The sequence below is a fragment of the Amyelois transitella genome, chromosome 22, assembly GCF_032362555.1.
Source record: "Amyelois transitella isolate CPQ chromosome 22, ilAmyTran1.1, whole genome shotgun sequence".
NCBI classification, from domain to species: Eukaryota; Metazoa; Arthropoda; class Insecta; order Lepidoptera; family Pyralidae; genus Amyelois; species Amyelois transitella.
This window is the reverse complement of record NC_083525.1, coordinates 3,617,475-3,638,495: the sequence shown is the minus strand read 5'-3', so window position 1 is coordinate 3,638,495 and position 21,021 is coordinate 3,617,475. Positions and strand designations below refer to the sequence as shown.

Here is a 21,021-nt window from a genome sequence, read left to right as displayed (position 1 = left end):
AGTTTCTTTTTGTAGGCGATAGGTAAGGAATTTGTGACTATTTAAATATCAATACTATCATTAAAACATGCAATTGAACGTACCTTTGTAGTCTATTCTAGACTGTGGCTCGTATATTTATGTATGGAGGTTTTATTGTAAACCGTAATCGTATAACGCATTGTTGGTTCAGATTACAGATATTAATATTTAATCGCTTTTTTCATATAATATTTTTTCTCGATAGGAAACAAAGTTCGAGAAATTGTGTAGATGAATAATTTAATTTATCTAAGGAACTTAATCATCATATTGCGTGAGTGAGTGATGTTTAGTTTCGTTCATCAAACCATTAGACATCTGCCAATTATGACTTTCATGCGCAAAAAATGCAAAAAGCTTAACTACTGAAGATTCTTTTAGCCGATGAACGAGCAAGCTGCCCCTTGTGAATCTCAATACCACCATTCAGCTAGACGCGACTTTCGAGTCGTGTAACTATTGACTTTGTAAGGGATGAAGACGTGCTAATGTGTATGTATAATGATTAATATGTATGTATGTATATATATATGCATATTATATGCTGTTCATGTTGGGTCTCACAAAACATTGATGACATAATTTAAAGACTGTATAACGTATTTCGCATTGTCATCGTTTCGCATAATATTTAAGATATGCAGTATGAAGTTATGTGAAATGGTAAAAACGCTTCTATAATTAAAGTTATCTTATATTTTGACTATGGCAAAACATGTTTACGTTTTCTACTAATTATGAAATTTCATCAAAATCAAATTATTGGCTGGTTTCTGTGGTGTAAGGCTCGAGAGTTATCGCGTTACAAACATACTTATTTAATAAAACTAAATTTTGTCACAACTCGCGTTGCAAATTTTTCAGTATTCTCTGAAGAAAAAATAATAAATTCTAATGCATTATGCATAGAAGGTTTGTTGTATAAGCTTGCACGCGAATGCATCTAAACCTGTTGGTTGCATGGCTATAGGTGTTGCACGTTGGTATTGATTACCACAGTAAAAAAATTCTGTTGTGCAGGTAATATTTATTTTGAATCTAGTTGTTGCCGAGTACTTTGTGCGTATTTTTTTTTCTAGTAATAAATTATAATTGATATGAAGAGTACGTTCCCTATATGGTCCATTTATGTTGCTAAATTTTAGGTACGCCAAAAAGTTTCATAAATCCGTCGAGCCAGTAGTTCTAGAGATTATATACCTATATTAAATTATATATAAGTATTATATTATATTATCTAACAGATACACTTTTCCTATTAAAATAAGTACCTACGAGAGCAAGGATATGATACATCCATATTTCTGTGAAAGGCACGGGCTGAAATCTGGCACACCAGTGGTTCAGTTCCTACACAATAATTATGGAGTCTGATTAGGCATTAGTACCTAAAATTAAAATTAGTATAAAAACACAAAGTATAATAAAAATTAAAAATAAATAATAATATCTTGATTCCCGCCAAAAATCCCAGTGAAAGTAAACTAAATTAGGTTACGTTCATAAAAATATTCTGATATCTCTCTAATTATTGGTGCACATCGCGTGCCCACTTCAGTAAAAAAGAGTGATCCATCTTACAGTATTTAATGAGCAGTTATGAAGAGCAAAAGTAATACTTACTGACTTCCGCCTGTTCAAAATGTAATTTACCAGCAAAAAAAAATAAGATCAGACGATTATCAATGTAATATTGAAATACTACCGCCCTATGTGTTATGTGAATATTTCTTGTAATTATTAGAGCGACTTAAGTGTTTTATAATTATGAAATTGTGTTGTTTTCTAAGTTATTGCCTAAATGTAGTTTAAAATTGTTTCAAGGCCATCTTGTATTATTTTGTAGAACTACTTACTGTCTGGAAGTGCTTTTCATGTGTACATGTACTATGTAGTGCTATTGTTCTTATGTATTATTTCTTTTGCTACTTGACAACAGATGGCGCTATACAATTTAACTTAGGACAAATTACCTGTGACAAGTACATATTCTAAAAAATAACTATGTACTAACATAGCAAACACCGATGGTTAAAAGGTTAATGAATTATGCCACCGCCCAAGTTATTTGTTTTTATTCTTTCCTATCTTTATGCCTATTCGTCTTCAAAGTTTTAGTGTCGCTTAATTTAAAAAAAATAACTGGATATTGAAAAAAATCTGTTTAATATTTTCTATTATGAGTAACTCTTACTTTACATATATTCAGATGAATGTTACATTATACAGTGGTAAAACTTGGCAAAATAAAAAATCTATGGTAATAACATCAGATTTTTCAATGTTTTTACGAAACGACGCAGCCTAGGTTTTCTTCATGAGTGTTTAGTTATTTGTGAATAACTAAAAATATATATATTTTACTATATCACGTAGCAAAATATTTAATTTTTCTTTGTTATTTTATTTGGTTCATTCTATTACTTTTCGACCTTTTCAAAAGTCTTTTGTTTGATAAAAGTGTGAAAAGCCCATAATTAATTAATTTAGGAAAACAATGAAACTACAAGTTATAATTTTAATCACCTCATTTATTAAGTACTACCTTAATTATACGTAGTTAATAAAGATTACAATTACAGACTTGCCTTAACGAAAACATTTGTTGATTATGTACAAGCTTAACGCAAACTAGTGAAGCATTACACTTAAGAGTATTTTGTAATGTCAATAGCTTTTGACTGAGTATTAAGTTCAATAAATAACACAAAACACTGTCATAACACAAGCCAGTCCTCTTTTATCATGTCCGAGGCCTTTTCAGCGATCATTATAACTGGAGCATTGGGATTCCCGCTTATAATAGTAGGCATGATACTAGCGTCAACGACCCTTAAATTTGCGATACCATGCACTCTTAATCGTGGATCTACTACGGCTTCTTGGTCATGCTTAGGACCCATCTTGCAAGTCCCTGTTGGGTGGTAGATTGTAAATGTAAAATGTTTTAGACTACATTCCCAGTACTCATCACTAAACAACACAAGATGTTGACACCCGGGCAGTGGTATGTTGTGAGGCTTAGACCCGTACCTCTGGAAAGCGGTAGTGTTCGATATAGCCATGGCTATCTTTATACCTTCAGTCAGCACTTTAATGTCTTCTTTATACGCGAAGTAGTTCGGTTCAATCGAAGGCGGTTGGAACGGGTTTCGACTTTTCAGTTTTATCCGTCCTGAACTCTTCGGCCTCAACAGCAGTGGCAGTATCGTCCATGTCTCAGCGTTTTCTATAGGTTTATACACAGTGTTGTATACTCTGTCGCGTAAGTTTAGAATTTTTCTTATCTGCTCGCCACTATCGGAGTTGACGGAACTTGGTGCAAAATGGAATTGTATGTCCGGCCAGTTACCTGATGTTGGGGCGTATTTTGTATTAACAAAAGCTAATCCTTCCACTCCTTGGGTAGTCATTGGACCTTTTTCGTATAAAATGTAGTTCATAGCCACCGAAAACGTCTGGAACCTGTTCTTTTTGAACGTAACTGGCTTATTAACTACGAATGTCAGACCGCCCAGTCCAACGTGATCTTGCAAATTGTGACCCACTTTAAGATTAGCTATAACCGGTATGTTATGTTCTCTCAAATGATCAGCGGGACCGATACCACTGAGCATCATTATTTGTGGCGTCGCTAACGACCCGGCCGACATGATGACCTCTCTCTTTATTCTTACTTTATGTTTCTGACCATTGCGAACAAATTCAACTCCGTAAGCTTGTTTTTTGACCGGATTAATTAGTATTCTCGTGACTTGGGCCCCAAGGGCGACATGGAGATTTGATCTTTGTCGCACTGGTCGTAAGAACGCCTTGGCGGTACTGCATCTGCTGCCGCGGCGCATCGTCGCCTGGGTCAGCATGAAACCGGTCTGTTTCGCTCCATTAATGTCTCGGTTTTCGTAACCGAGCTCCATGCCGGCTTTGATAAAGGTCACCGATAGCGGAGTCCGCCAGGGGGCTTCTTGAACCGTGAGGTACCCTCCCGAAGCATGGTAAGGCGTGTCTGCCAAGTACGGATTTCGATTGTCTTCGGATTTCAAGAAGTATGGTAGCACTTGATCGTAGGACCAGCCGGGGTTGCCTAGTGCTTCCCATAGATCGTAGTCGTTGCGGTTGCCCCTGACGTAGACCATAGCGTTGAGGACGCTACAGCCGCCGAGGACTTTGCCTCTGGGCCAGTTGCAGCGGTCTCCGTTCATGGCGAGGCAGTAGGACCTGTTGTTGGAGGGCGTGGTCTGGAACTGCCAGTCCATTTCAGAGAGCTGGTTGTAGCCGGCGAGGGCGGGGATGTCGGAGATCTCGTTCTCGTCGTAGCCGGCCTCCAGCAGCAGAACTGTCCAGTTGCCGATCTCGGAGAGGCGTGAAGCCACCACGGCGCCCGCTGAACCGCCACCGACTATTATGAAGTCGTAGATCGGCAACAACTGAAATTGAGAAAAAATATATTGTTAGGAATTTCATAAATTTCTATACATTCAAAATAAATCATAATATGTGAACTTTCAAGATAAAATACTATCACGTTTAGGTTGCTTAAGCGAAAACTATAACTTATTTTGACATCTTTTATAATACATGAAATAAATTCTAATCTACTCTTAGTTCTTAATCCATACCCCCAAAATACTAATGTTTTTACATTTGTAATGTACTCCTTTAGTGAACAATAAAGCATTTACTTACTTACTTAGTAATAATGAGAAAAGGTTTGTATTTTTGTGTATTGAAATTCAACTAAAACATTGCTAAAACTGCTGAACCGAGATAAATGAAATTTGGCAGCAAAAGTATATTATAAAGAAAATCATTTTATCTAACCAAAACATAGACATAAAAAAATTGGCAAACATAGACTACGCATATCAACATATAATACAATAAATAGATAAATGATTTTAACTTACAAAGCAAAGGATACTCACAGCATTGACTTCCGATATGTAAGACTCCGGGTCGTACTGCTGGTATCTGAAATACGTAATTCCTAGCGCCAGGAGTGGTATCAGTCCCAGCACTGTGATGGGCGACGGTGCCAAACTCGCCAATGCTCCAGCCGCCTCCATCTTCACCCACACAACTCATCTACTAACACTATTATTTACAACTAGTCTTATCTCTCTTAAATCCACTTATCAACCTGTTTCCTCTCGTCCTCCTCAGACAATATCTTAGGCGTGTAATTCCTTATACCACCCTTCTTTTGCGTATTACTCTTATGAGCTTCAGCGTCATTCAAGTAACTGTTCAATCTATCTTTTCTTATATCTTCTTTGTCAACTTCAAACGGCAATTTGTACCGTTTCTCTTTAGATATCTTTACGGGCTTATACAATTCTTTGTTGACGTCTTTGTAATGATCGTTTTTGTATAAAGACGTGCAATAATAATCGCTTTTATAGGATCTATCTGATCGGCATTCGTAAGCGCTTGATCCGCTTCGATAGCCGCTACTTTCCGTGGAGTTATCACTTTTAAAGCTTTCGGCGCTTCGTCTGGCTTTATGTCTTTTGAAGTCTTTGTCTTTCTCTTCGTAGTCAGTTCGGAAGTCTACTGGGGAGACTGTGAAGGGTGTAGGGTCGTATTTGTCCTTATATCTCCTGACCTGGGCGACGCTAGCGTGACCAGCGTATGACTGTTCTTGACCCATGGTGCGTAGCGCGGCGGCGGCGCTGAACAGATAGTTTCCTGGAATGATAAATGAATTATATTAAGTACTGTGATGTGATACTTACTATTTTATGAACAGTTTATTATTATTTATTTTAGTGGAAAGTGGTAGTCTCTGCCTACCCCTCCGGGAATGAGGCGTGATTTTATCAATGTATGTCTTAAATTTATTATACGAAACTTTCACAAAATATATTTGGTTACTTTGTACGTTATCTGCAGTTAGACAACGTACAAAGTTACCAAATATATTTGGTTCGTTTGGGCTGTTAGAGCTAGCTGAAATTTGGCACGGATTTTAAAGTGAAAAGTATATGAGAGCATATTTAAGTTCCAAGTAAGTGGAATATAAATTAGACTTATCGATTTACTACGGAAATAGTTAAGCTAGTAAAGTATAGAAGAAAAATATAATTAAAAAAGTAACATTGAGAACTGTGTTTCACAAAATATGTTTTTGTTACAGGTAATTTCAATAATAGTTGAAGATATGGATGGTATGGCTTAGATGAGTAACACTTCAAACTGTTAGTAGTGTTAGTTATAAATCAAATTCTCTGTATTTTTTTAAGTCATGTTAATCATGCCCACTCCTGAACAAAACACAATTTCATACTTTTATACCAACACCGAATTATTGTACAACTGCATAAATGGAAACTATTAAATTAAACCCGTTAATTTCCTTTCATTATTTAAACAACCTTACCAATTTGTACAGAAATATGGTACAAGCTTTTTGCGATACTCTTATTTCCGTCCAAGTCCTAGGAACTAATGTGTTTGTATTTAAAATTGGCCAAAAACAGCGTCAGCTCTTCATCCCACAGGTCTGCGATAGTTGACCTGTGAGCGAGCGGAGTGGAATCACAGAGATTCATTTCCGAGCTCATCACTCGCTGTTCAGTCGAGTCAGTTAAGACCCTCCTGATGGCAACGATTCAAAAGTATCACGATCCTCTTGTATTTTGTACAGAGCGAAACCATAGCGCGTTTTAAATCTGCACAGCGCCATCTAGTTTTTACGCGCGAAAACATAATGGTCGTTGACCTTGTCCTTGTACCGTTAGTGATCCATAAAAGTAACAAGATTATATATAACTGGCTGTAGATTTAGTAACACATGTTTGAGCGTTAGTGGGTCATATGATTTTAAAAATAGATCGCAGCACCCATTAGGATAACGATCGTATTTTAAGTGTATTTATCGTTATTTCCGTCAGAGTTTGCTCTATAGAAAACTCACTATGCCGCAAGTGCCAACTTTCTCTTTGGTATTTCCCCAATTAAACAACCAGACTGTTGTATAGTTTGCGGTTAAATTCAATTTTCACGGCGCGTTATTTTTTGATTTAGACTCAAATTACATGTTGTGGCCAAGCAATGAACTCGGTGACTGACGTTTATTTACAAACGATAGTTTTCACTCTCAGGTGTAAGGTCTGCGGAGAGTGTTAATTGCCATGATCATAGTCACTGTCACTTTTACTTGTAAAAACGATGTTTTATTGTCATGACATTTTCTGCTTTTTATATTCAGACAATTAGAAATTATAATCTAATTAGTTTTAATAATGTTGTAAAAACAATTAGATTTTTCGTATTTTATTTTTGTATGGTTTTTTGTAACTCCGAATCGCAGCTGAGGGCCAACTGGGAATACGCGAGTGATATTGAGTTTCCGAAACAATGGATTATTGTAATTCAAAAAATTCAAAACAATTACTCTTTACGTTAAAATAAAAAAAAACACATTATAATTTAAAATAAATATATGCTGTCTGTATGTCAAAAATGTATGTAGATGTCAAAAAGTAAAAAATAAATATAATTTCAGAAATAGATTTCTCTTTTTTGAATTCAAATTGTGATTTAAAGTACAGCTGTAATTATTGCAGGTGTTATGTAAGGCGAAAGTACGAATATAAAGCAACCACATCGAAAATGGAAATATTATTTTTAAACACGTAAATTTACACAATAAGAGATACAATAGAATAGAATCATCTTTTAGATGATAATTCATTAAGCAATATCAATAAAAGAATATACTAAAGAAAATGCTTATAATAGAGAGTAAACATAATATTTATCCCAATTTCATGAAATTCATAGGAGCAGAGCATTTTTTTTTATCTCTTTTGTGTTCCTCTTCAAACCTATTTGGTATTCAGATATAGTTTCTGCTTGTTTGTTCCTAGCCAGTCATATGTATACATCAACAAAACATACCGTGTAATTCAGTAATCTCTAACTAGCCATGGAATAATGACCGTGAAGTAATTCCTAACAAATGGGCTTGAACAAAACTCCTTTTAAAATACCGCGGATAAGAGCCCACTCTGCATTGTTAGCAAAACTTTTCCTTCGTGCGTACGATCATCTGTTTCATACTTTATGGCTGCCGCATTTTGATCCTTATCACTTGCAAAATAACGTTTTATTTAGAAAATTGCAGCTTTTAAAGATGTAAAAGCAAGTTCAATGTTGACAGACTTTAAAAGCTTTCAATATTGGTTTAGATGCGCTCCAACAAAATGTTGTTTGAAAGTGTTTCAACTTGAGTCATTGTCGATTGTGTCAACAATTTAATGTTACATTAATAAACATGCGATTTTCGTGTATCCACCCGCTTCTGCAGTTACTATATTTATTAAGCGGCAGGTAACTTTGATGCAGAGTTACGTAGAGTTAAAGCCTGTGGCGACATTACTAACGTCAAACACTATCTGTCAGTCATCGCAACGGAATTGACGCGCTCACCCAATATTACCCTATACCCTTTGGTGGCGGTAGAGCCGAAACTTTGCTCATCTGACTTATTATAAAAAAAGGTTACTGACAAATCTTTCAACACCATATAAAATCTGAAAGTTTTGTATTCAGGGGCATACGAAGTCAAAACTGACGATTAGTTGTAATAGCTAGGAATTTTAAATCCACGAGATCAAAACTCCAAAAGCTACTCAGAGCAGCAGCGAAAGACAACTGAGTGTTCATATCTATTTGTCTTCACAAAAGCGGAATATTTTGCAACTTACTATTGAGTAAGTAGTAATTTAATAATCGTTGAACAAATAGCTAGGTAGATTCGCGTAGTTCCGAATGCAACGCAACTGGCTTGAATATTCTAGTATAGATCGTTCCGCGTGACGACTAGGCTAGCTTGTAATACAGTTTGCACATGCAACTAATGTAATTTTATTGTATTTGCGTTATATGGAGTAAATATTTCAGACAAAAGAGGAATCAGGTGATCTATTGTGAATCACATCTTATCTTTGCTGCAATAATCGTAAAAGTTCTTTTTAATTTTAGACATGTGCAATTTCAAACAGCAGCATTGATTGTTGTATACTCTATTGAGAGATCAAATTCTTTTAAATAGTTGAAGGTTGTTAATATTAACCAACGTCTGAAGTGGTAGCTTTTGTTTGCTCTCTTACGCCCATAGGGTCACGTATTTAGCAATGCTACTTGTAATGTTTATTTGTATAGTTAATGTCAATGGAAATCTTAACTACAGCGATATGAACATGTGTATGCTTTACATCATCTTTCTTTTCTTACTAATTTATTTATTTATTTACATAGAAAACATCCAGAATGATAAATACAAGAATCAAAATTACATAGGTTCTGCTTATTTCAAAAGAAATCTCTTCCAGCAGACCCGAGATAGGAGACATGATGGAATGGATTTTCTTTTCTCTTTTTCTCTTCTTTTTCTGTAATAATCACTTTCCTAAATTTTTGTCCTTCCTGCTATCCACTATTGAGAAAATTTTCAACATTTCCATGGCAAATTGTTATTTAAGGCGTTATTCAGGATAAATGTTTACAATGTTCACTTCTCAACCGTCATAAACTAGGTAAAACACAGCATCAATCATCATAAAATCAAGCGTTTTTCATTGAGGGGTAGGCAGATAACATGTCGTTTCACTCACCACGATCCTTCCATACTTCTTTTCCTTCTTCCACCCACATACATAACTTTCTTTATGCAATGTCATCGTTTTCGGGTACTCTTGACCATAATTGCTGTCTTTATTCCGTTCTAAAATGTGCTAGACTTTAATGATAATAACAAAGCAATTTACTATTTCGAAATCACAACCAGTATAAACATCTGAGTTAACAGCCATGTATCCTGTAATTTGCTTCTTAGTTATTATTATGATGACTAATATTATCTGCATATTTTATCGTCTGCATCTCCTCAACTTTTTAGTTCAAGTAAGAAGAGAATTGGTATAATGTGTATAAATTGAAATACATAATTCGATACTTGGTTGCCTAAAGAAGTATTTAAAAATAATCAAATTACCTACTCCTGATATGTAATTGAATTCTAAAATGACATCAAGGCTTTTGCTCAGCAGTAACTTTCTACAGACAATATTTATCTGACAGCCACAAATGATTCTAGCAAGATTTTGAAATAAGGTGCTGAGTCGGGAGTCACGGCGGCCATAATAGATTACGCCAAAAGGTGACATTAGTATACCGTTATGCAAAACCAAAAGTAATCAACACTTTATTTTTTCACCTTGAATTGAAGAGAATGGCATAAAGTGACCTCTGTCGAACATCTTCAGACCTCTTTCATCATATTACATTTAAACTGAACATCATTTTTGACTCATCCTTTTTTAAATATGCTGTTTTGAACATCATTTTCAAAATTAAATTTATACTATGTAGAAATTCTTATCCAAATTTAAGTGTTTGGAAAAACGGTTTTTCCATCAGTACACTAACTCTAACGTCAATTACTTTTATACCTTAATTGTATTAAACAATGCGTTTCTTTTCTATCTATCTAATCTACATCGGATTTTAATTCTTATACGCCAGCATTGAAATATCTTACTGGATAACAGGATCCAAGGTACGTTGTATGATGGTGAGCGGATCTTTATTGAAACACCGCCAACTTATTTTTTACGCAAAGGCTGTACGTCAAGTCACTTCTTCACGTAAGTATAGCATATGGTGGAATCGATTTCAGATTGCTAGCCCATCGCCTAAAAGAATAATCAGAAGTTTCCCTTAATAAACTCGTACAATCTGCACGGGAAGGGAAGTATCTGGCACACACTATGTTATCTCTCATATCAAGCGTGGAAACTTGCATCAGATGAATGTATGCCTTATTCCCCTAGTCGCCTTTTACCACAACCACGCACTATCTGATGGACATTTTTAAGTTCAACTGGAAATAAACAGTTCCAAATAATCGGAATGCTATAACACCAGTAGCCTACACGTACTCAGAATAACAAAACCATACCCGATGCACATTTAAAGCGATTTTTTTGCAATAGCCGGTAGCGATGTCTGCGTGTTGTTCCTGACAAGCATACATAAGTAATACACCTAAGTGATTAGTCCATTCGTATGTTAAACCTGTAATGGCGTATGTAAATTTCCACGTATATAGTTGATAAAATCCAAAATGCTGAATCTAATTTATTGATTTTGACATGTATCTGTAATTGGCTTGAACTTAGAATTTTGAAGTTTTACATACATAGAGTTACATCTGTTGCTTGTCAAGGGATATCCTTGCGGGGTAAATAGAGCCCACAGTCTTCAAAAAGACTGATAAGCCACGTTCAGCTGTCTTTCTTGATAATCTAATGATGGAATTGAGATTCAAATAGTGCCGAGTACCCACAGGGTACATTTTGTAGTTTTATCTTAATTATTTATTGCTTGAATCTTACAAATATATGTCTTGATTGGATACTGTGTATATACAGCAGCTTTGCAATTTAGGTCAGCAAGTCTTAGTATAGTTTTCCAAGTTTGTAACATACGTAACATAAAGTTATTCAAATCCAGCCTCCTCTATTGAAATGTCAACTTTTGCTGTCAAATTTACACATATCTCTTCTCTATTTGCATAGAATAAACATGAGAAATAGCAAAAATTATTTTTAGCTTCTCAGCCTTTGTAATACGTAACTTAGTTAAGATTTGGCAACTTCATTACTTCTTTTCACTAACTGAATGTAGTTTAAAAATCACATAATGGAAAAGCTCAAATTCGGTGAAATATACTTCTACAAGCTTAATTCTAGGTTATTGTTATAATCGTCTTATTAAATTTTACAATATTTTTTATAACTTTTTTCTGCCCTGTCAAAATAAATTCATAAAGCTTTTTTAAATTCCATTGCTTTCATTAAGAAATGGCGGATTCCAACCCATCTCATTTGCGAAGGCACGTTTCTTTTTTTGGCAAATACTAATATACCTAAAATCACATCCTTTGACAGTGGTTTAGACTATTAACTGTCGCACTTCGAATGTCCTTTTCAAATTGTACTATTGCTAATGATTATAAGGTTTTAGCCCAACGTTTTCTTAATAATTTTATGATCTACGACCGTCCACCTAAGTACAGTTCATTCATAATTTATAACTGGCTATTTCATTACGCCACTTGTCCAAATGTTCATGCAAAACAGCAATATAAAGCGCAGGATATTTATGGCTGTGGCCGTCTAAAGGCTGGTTACACAATTTTTGGTCAATACAAATTTATCGCACGCGTCATTGTTTCCGTTCAAATTGTCTGATGAACATTATCAAGCTGTAATAAATATAAATACGGGGCAAATCACACAGATTAAGCTAACCTCAAATAAGGTATTTTCATACCGTAATTTGACTAATGCATGTACAATCACAACACAATCTCTGCCCAGAATAATAACACCGCTCATTAATTCACCATCGATTTCATTGCGATCTTTATTTGGGACGACTGCAGCGTCAAGTGTGCCGCCGGCATCATTTCTCATAGCCTACGTGCCGGTTGAATCGTACTGACCATTAAAATTTTCATCATCATCGTTTTCAACTTTATTATCAAGCGACAAAGTCTGATATTGACTGTCGGTTGGTTTAACTAATGTCTCCTGACTGACGTAAGTGATAGATTTGAGTTAGAGAAAGCCGAAGGCTCAGCTCACGATGTTTGTTTAGACGTTAGCAGCTAAACGTGGTATGGCGTAACATTAAAATTGGGCACTCTCATTTTCTATACCTATTAACAGGTTCGTTTTAGGAACATCATTGACACGTATCGTTGTGATAAGAATTTAAAAATAGTTGTATAATCATTTCGTCACTTTTACATTGTTAACATTGTATCTTTATAAAAATCCGCTGCTTCTTTCCTTGCGCTCTACAATTTTTCTTAGGAAAACTTTCCTCACGACTTCTGAATTTAATAAGCCGATAAAATTTGTGTAAGTATATAAAAATTCATCTATCCATGCAACACGGACTTTGCTTTGGAATTCTTTCTAAATTAGATCAAATAAGTTCAGAAAATTTGGCTGCATTTCAAAATCACCCTCTATCTTCAAGAAATGTAAAAAAACAGCATGTCATATAAGAATGAAGACTAAACAATAGTGTTCCCACAAGTAACGGTTGCAAGCTGACAGGCAAGGCTGTGATGATAATAACATCTGGTTCAATGTCATTATTAAGAGAATGTGTCTTATTTTTCCATAGGGTAAAGTATGTTTCATAGCAAACATGGTGAATTATTTATCATCAGCATCATTTTCTATTATGTTATGTTGACTGTTGGAACGTTTGTTAGACTAGTTTTGAACCTTTAGACGTCTCTAATGACATTCACGGGGAAGATAGAACTATATTCGCAAACGAACGATATTTATCAAAAGGCTTTGAATATTTTTGTACACCTATAAACTGTTGGAAAATTTGCAATTTTTGAAAGAATTTACGGATACGAGTATGGTCAGCCATTGAAAACCTTTAAAAATATACAAGAAATTATATTAAAAGCGCTGTTTCTAAATGGGAGAGAGGAGTTCTAATTCTACCATTTAGAAACTTCCTGCTACCTTAGACTGATGCAATATTTATTCGTCATAAATATTTTAATGTCACAGCGGTCAAAACACAGCCAAGTGCGAATGCTAATAGTGGCGTGTAACCGTTAGATAATCAAGATCTGCAGCGGGAAGCAAATAATGGCTGCGCACACGCAAGCTTCAGAGTTTGCAGAAACGGTAACTGCAAACTATTTGTCTCAATAAATGAACAATTTTTTGGTATATTACTTTTAAAGATTCTGAAATAAAGGATGAAACTATGATTCAATTTAGAGCTTGACCCTGCAAAAATCGTGGAGGTCATACAGGAGCCGGTTTGTGTGAAACCCTAACTTACCCAATCAAGAATCATGGTCAAAGGCGAACCCATGGGCTCGTATGCTCAGTCGGACTGTTGGGGTTATAAGGAGCCTGGCATTTAATGAATACTTCTTCTTCTTCTTTTACTTGCCCGTTCTTCAAGGATTGATGTTTAATATGATCAACGAGGGTTTTAATAGTGTTATTGTAATCTATCTTCCTTCAGTTCAGGGTTAAAAAAGAACTCACAATTTCGATAAATGTGACCCACTGGGTTAACCCAAAAAAATCAAACTCAGTTTTCAGTGTGCAGCCAAAAATTGTAGAAAATCTGACCAAATACAAAACAAAAGCAAGACCAAACGTAACTGTCTTAAAAGACGGTCTGTTTCTCATCTCGGACAAATGGTCGTGTGATCACAACACAATTGTTTCATTATATTCTCGATTTGTGTTGCTCACAAAATTACGTAGAATTAGACCAGAATTGAGTAAGATTGCCTAATTACTTATCAAAGAGAGTTTATCCCGGAGGCAAGACGCCTTTTCTATCTGTAACTGATTTTAAACTTTTGGGTTGCATTATACTATTTATAAATTCTTATTTTATTTCCAACGATTCGAATCGTGTTACAATGATCCGTGGTCACCAACCTTGGTAAGAAAGCTGACCATCATTATGATTTTCTTTGCTGTCAGACCAGCTTGGAAACTTCTTTGATGGTGGAACCTATTTTTGAAGAAATAACTCCATTCTGCGCTACCGACAGTGTGAATTGGAATAATCTGAATTGACATTGAATAAGATGAATCTGAAAAAAGATGAATTAATTTAATGGAAAGGAAGAGGTACCTAGGTACATTAATTATTAGAACTTTGTACCGCCTTGCATAGCGTGTTTGTCACTTCCATTAGCGTGATTGTAATAACAGACTTCTAAGTAGGTTACCGAAATTAGTCAAAGTATCAATTAATTAATTTAATTAATAAAATTATTAAGTAAATTAGTCACGAATTCACAATCACGAAAATGATTGATTACGTTTAAAAAATTAATAACTGTTGTAAATTAATTGTTTTTCCTAAGCATTGTATCTCTGAAACTACGTAACGGATTTTAATATTTTATTTTGTACCTATATCATGTAGAAAATTTAAGTCAAGTTTCATGGAGTCACGGGTACATACATAGTTTAGCTTATTTTTAATGATAAACTTATGATTCCTACATCTGCGGTCGTGTCAAAGTTCTGTCGTGACATTCACTGTAACCTTCATGACCTTAGAGCTTTTGCAGATATAGCGTGAGCTTTCGCCTGTGCACGGAATTTTCCGTATCAGAAATCTGAAATTGCAGTTTTTTTTAGATTACATTATGTCCCTATTTTTCATAAACTTGTTGTTACAAATAAAAATAAACAAAAAGGAACAGCATATGTATTGTGGAGTATATTAATAAATAAATAACAAAATAACAGTTGCAGACTTATGCTAAATATTATTTGTTCCAGACAACCGAAATATGTAGCGTAAAAACTATGTATAAATGTAACAAACTATGTATGTATAATAATAATAATAAACAACAAACTATGTATAAATTAAATAAATATATCTTTAATGGAACAAGTATTATAAGGTGCAATTCATTTTAATTAGCACTAATTTGCATTAATACTTTATTTAATATGCGTTGCCTGTCTATAAATAAAAATCTCCGTATCCCTTCTACATTTTAATGTGAAGGTCTGTTTGTGGCCTTTCCGCCTAATCCGCTTTTTCCGCGAAATCGATTTGAATGAGGTTGGCAAAAAGACTTCTGAATCAAATATTTGTATTTATCAATTGTACCAAATCGTAGTCAAAAATAAGAAAATTTGTTCAGTTCCAGAAAATTTCAATACTTACCATGAAAAAAAAAATACCTTATAAATATCACTTTGGAGTTTGACAGCTTATTCTTTCAAATTCAGCTTATTCAACAAAATGAAACATTTGCACTCAACCTTGTTTACTCCTACGGACATCCTTCACAAAACTTGCATTCATATTGCTCCATGACCTAAGTTCACTATTTTATGTACGAAAATTTTTGTGATCCTTTTTATGGTTGTTTGTATGTTATTCCAAGGATCCAAGGTCTCTCTTTGCTTCTGAAAACAGTCTTAATTTCTGATTCATTTCATCTAGTTTAAGTTCGTCTCTAATTTCCCACAATATTGAAATTGTGATTTATAACAACTGAAGGAGGAAGATTCCTTTGCGTTGTAAAAATTACGGCGTGACAAAAAATCAAAATAAACATACATACATAACATAGATATAGTCACGTCTATATCCCTTACGGGGTAGAGAGAGCCGACAGTCTTGAAAAGACAGAAAGGCCACGTTCAGTTTTATAGCTTAATGATGGAATTTGAAACAAAGTTTCCTCGAGCCTTATTTCAACAAGAAATAAGATCAGAAAGAGATAGCTACATTTAGAGACTACGGTAAAAGCGGTAATAGGACGAAAGTGGAATCCGGCTCGACCGGACCAGTCAATCAGGAAGAGGCTGCCTTGTCCAGGGTTGACGGAACTTTCTTCAGCTTTACGACCTTTGTAATAGAGCGCAAAGTTATATTGACACTTTTACTTTTTTTATTGTCGATGATAGTTTATTGGGCCCTTTTGTTAGAGCGGGGTTGTTAAATAATTATTTTTTATTACAAATGTATTAAGTGATTTTTACTAGAAATAATTCGATTCAATTAAACATATACGAGTATTTCTTAGTTTGATAAATAACGCACAGTTAAATTTCAAAGAACAATAAATACATACATGTCTTATAAAAGAAGAGGTTACTACTTATAGGTGGTATATAAAGATTAGCTTACCTTTAAAGTCAATTTTTTGTAAGAATTTAAACTCATTTTCTACAAAGTATACTCTAAATATTGATTTCTGTCCTTACGCAATATATGTGCCAAAATCGAACGCTCTTCCTTAAACCAGGAGCCCTGTGAGATAGCATACATACATAAAATCACGCCTCTTTCCCAGAGGGGAAGCAGAGGCTTAATCTTGCCACGATCCTTGCATACTTCTTTCGCTTTATCCACATTCTTAACTCTTTTCATGCAGGCTCGTCGGTTTCTGGTACTCCTGACCTGCGCTGTTGCCAGTTCCTGGATTTCATCATGCTGTGAGAGAAGCCGTGACTTTTTAAATGCATTGGAGTAATAATTGCTAAGATACGAAGGCCAGTTTTAAGCTTCCGACGTCTGTGAATAGTGGTTTTGAAAAGTTTGCAAAGATACCGGTTTGCACGCGATCGATACGGGCCGTGCCACTTGACGTGCATATAAATACATTAATTTATTGTAACGTTCCGTTGTGAAAGGTCAATTTAAACTCAAAAAAGGTTTTCGTCCTAATTTCCTTTGCTTAATAGTTATTTTATGGTTTTTAATGTTATAAGTCAAATAATGATGATAATAAAAAAATTTTTTTGCCAAGTTTTCACGCAAAATTAGGGGAACAAATACGGTATTATCATTTCGCTGCTATTTCTAATAATTAATGTTTAAATCACAGTTATTAATGTTTGATGTTTTAAGACTTTTAAGAAGAAACGTAGTGAAGAATCAGTAAAAATGGTAAAATCTAATGATTACCTTGGGCCCATTGTGATGTGTATCCAGTATAGAGGTACTCTTATTTCGTAGACAATGCACAATTTAGATTCACAGATCCACTTGGTAGATACCGCAACACAAAATATTCACTTTCTTTTCACTAAACCCGAATCTTTCATTCCTAACTTAAAAATTTGGCGATTTCCTTTTTTAAAAATGTCGCGATCATAGACTATCAGATTCTTTGGAGTTTTTATGTGTCAACTTTTTTCTTTTTAATTTGCCCGCGTTTTAGGTGTAGTTAGAAAGTTCCGGACTTTCTTTGCGCGCGTGCGTACTGTCGGTATAACTGGCAACGAATGAGGTGTGGCGTCCATTGATACCGGTATAGAAGCTGTTATTGCATTTTTCTCCTCTATAATTTAATCGGTTTGGAAGGAAAACACCTTTTTGCAAGCACTTAACGCTAGTATGGTACCTGTTCGCTTCGTCTCGGTACATGTTTTTGAGTAATGGGTGAAGACATTTTTGGATTAGCTAAACGGTTACAATAACCTTTAAATATTTATAAATCTACGTACGTATGGATTTTGAAATATTTGCGTACCGTTTGTATGAATTATTGAATTTTAAGCAGTTTACTATTATGTAGATAGTAAATAAAAACCATAAAATAAAAGTAAGTAGGTAGGTACATTGAACTCACAGAGCATCTTAACAATTGTACCACCGACACTATTTTTTTTGCATATAGACATAATAAATTCAAGAAAGAATTTTTAAGCGCTCTTATTTTAACGGCTCTAATTATAATTAACACAAAATTTACATTAACTTTCTAAATATAATTTTTCTTTTAAGAATAATGTTAACTACTTTTCTACAGCGCGTAGAAATCTTTTCTATGGCGGTAAGTTATACGAAGCTATTCAAACACTGCATCCTTCATAAATGTAATCTATTTAATGTTATTTTAACCTACTTCAAAAAAGTAGAAGGTAGGAAGGTAGGTAGGAATTCGACCGTATTTTTATTGTATAAAATACGAGTTGTCTTTTCGTTGTCGTCTTCGATTGTGTATCAAAAGCTTACAAAATTTAAATTATCAATTTCAATAGGTTTCTGACCTATTCATGTAGTACAAAATCACGAATTGGTAGATAATATTTCGTTGTAGTATTTATCTACTCGATAACAAACTGCGTTACATAATATATCACGTTCTTATTCCTTATCGGGTAGACAGAGCCACAGTCTCAAATAGACTTAAAGATCACATTTAGTTAGATGGCTTTATGGTGGAATTCATGTACATACTTAGTGACAGCTAGCCCATCACCTACAAAAGAGAATCCGAGATTCCTTCCCTTGATTGACTTTTACTTACCGATGCTCTTACGGTGATGGAAAACATTGTGAGGAAACCTGCACATTCAGGCAACTGGATGTGTAACAATGATCGATCCAATACGGGTTAGGTTCCCCTGCAAAGGTTGCGGAGGTCAGCCAGAAATCGCTTCGTGTAAAAACCTGACTCCCACAATCCAGGATCCATGGTCAACGGCGTACCCCGGGCTCCTCTACAGATGGTGGTGAGGATGCAACCGGGACTTATGCCAGGATGAAGGAGGAATTGACTTTAACAATCTGCACGACAAGAGAGCTGCTGGCACGCACTGTTGGTACTGTACCAGAACACCACTCAAAACATGAATACTGATGTGGCGACGCCACTCGTCAACAACATCAAATCACACAACAACTGTCAATCATCGCGAAGAAATTGACGCGCTCAACCAATAGCAGCGAAGAATCTAAGACGCGATTTCAGAGATTTCACGGATTGGAGCTATATATACAACCTCTGACACAACATTGTCGGAGCCGCGGTTCCCCAGGCATAACACCTAGCCTGGCGGAAGATCTTCCCTTTGGTGGCGGTCGAGCCGAATCATCGCTCCCGCTACACTGAGTTAATAAGTCAGTTACTATTAATTATTTTGTAGCTCTTCTCTAACATTCGATTGTAATATTAATCGCAACAAAACTGATGGCATATTCGACCTTTGGTCGTTTCGACACGACTTAAGGAACATGCTTGTTCGTTCGCGCAATTTTTAAAACTTGTTGTTGCCCGCAACTTCGTACATATAATCACGTCTATATCCCTTGCGGGGTAGACAGAACCACCAGACTTGAAAAGAGTGATGTGCCACGTTAAGTTGCATGGCTTTATGATAGAATTGAGATTCAAATAGGGACAGGTTGCTAGGCCATCGCCTACAAGAAGAATGCCATGTTTGTTAGCCTTTCCCTTAGTCGTCTTTTACGACATACATGGGATAGTGGTACTATTCTATACAGCCGGGAACAGAAATTTAAATAATTATGTTCTACCAAGATGACTAAGATCCTGGATTACAATTAATTATAATGTTAAATATCTTAGCCTGGTAAAAGCTCTTGCGATTCGATAAAAAAGCGATTGAGAGAGATTGTCAAAAACTTAATTGGCTATCTGTACAAATATAGGTTCCTTGGTTATCACTATTATTAGCTAGCATAGAACCTAGGGTCAAATTTTAAGTGGGTACTTAAGTAGCAATGCCACTTAGCGTATTTAGTGAGTTGTGTAATTTTTAAAGTTACTATGTAACCTAAATTTTTAGAGGACACTAAATGTGATTTTGTGGAAGAGCTATCGAAGTTTTTGATGTTATTAATGTGAACGGTAATATTGAAATAGGTTTTCTGCGACGTTGACGCCATCTATGAAGTGTTAACTATATTTAAAAACGTAACACTGCCATCTGTGGCCGAGTAACTAAGGCTAGCTTTGGTTGTTGTGAAAATGAAAAGCGATGGCGCTTTAGCCTTTTTTTTCATTAAGTCTACTAATTTTTATTTGTTATTGGATTGAATGTAAATAGCTGGACTTATTTTTCAACGTCCCTAACGACGTATACTTACATCAAATAACAAAAATTATAAACAAATATAAAGAATGTTTTATTATTGCATATTTTCGCGTTTCCATTTAAACAATCGTGCAACATTGTGACAACCTACTTACCCATTTACATTACCTGAATCCGAACTAATATTATAAATGCGAAAGTAAAGTTTCTTTGTCTCTAATCTTTAACTTGTTTTCTACAGAACCAATCTTAATAGGACATAGGCAAGGTTATCCCGATATAAACTACAGTTCCAGGATTTGCCAAAATTCTGTATTCTTTTGTAGGTGGCGCTAAATTCATACATACATACATACATATTATCACGTCTATATCCCTTGCGGGGTAGACAGAGCCAACAGTCTTGTAAAGCGCTAAATTCGCGCGGGCGAAATGCACATTTAGTTTTAGTTTAGTGAAATTTCAGTTTCTGTTTTCACTCACAATTGTAATAAATCATCTCGGCAGTGCGGCCGGTCGTGGTAACATTTCGACAACAATACACGTGTATTGTTACCGTGCGTGCTTTTATATTGATTAGTACTGCTTGTATCTTCACTTGATT

The 21,021-nt window shown here is 35.1% G+C and overlaps 3 protein-coding genes across 3 annotated transcripts in view; 1 reads left to right on the top strand and 2 right to left on the bottom strand.

Annotated features, from left to right (window-relative positions):
• Window positions 1-21,021, top strand: part of LOC106134167 (flotillin-2) — a 187,284-nt gene that overhangs the window by 75,309 nt on the left and 90,954 nt on the right. The gene's annotated exons all lie outside the window — the stretch shown is intronic.
• On the bottom strand, window positions 2,554-5,087 carry LOC106134166 (glucose dehydrogenase [FAD, quinone]). The gene is made up of 2 exons (XM_013334138.2): window positions 4,947-5,087; window positions 2,554-4,448 (listed from the first exon to the last, which is right to left on the bottom strand). The coding sequence occupies exons 1-2, from the start codon at window positions 5,085-5,087 to the stop codon at window positions 2,739-2,741; spliced, it is 1,851 nt and encodes a 616-aa protein (XP_013189592.1). The 3' UTR covers window positions 2,554-2,738.
• LOC106134169 (uncharacterized) lies at window positions 5,144-17,843 on the bottom strand. The gene is made up of 2 exons (XM_013334142.2): window positions 17,539-17,843; window positions 5,144-5,709 (listed from the first exon to the last, which is right to left on the bottom strand). The coding sequence occupies exon 2, from the start codon at window positions 5,669-5,671 to the stop codon at window positions 5,144-5,146; it is 528 nt and encodes a 175-aa protein (XP_013189596.1). The 5' UTR covers window positions 5,672-5,709; window positions 17,539-17,843.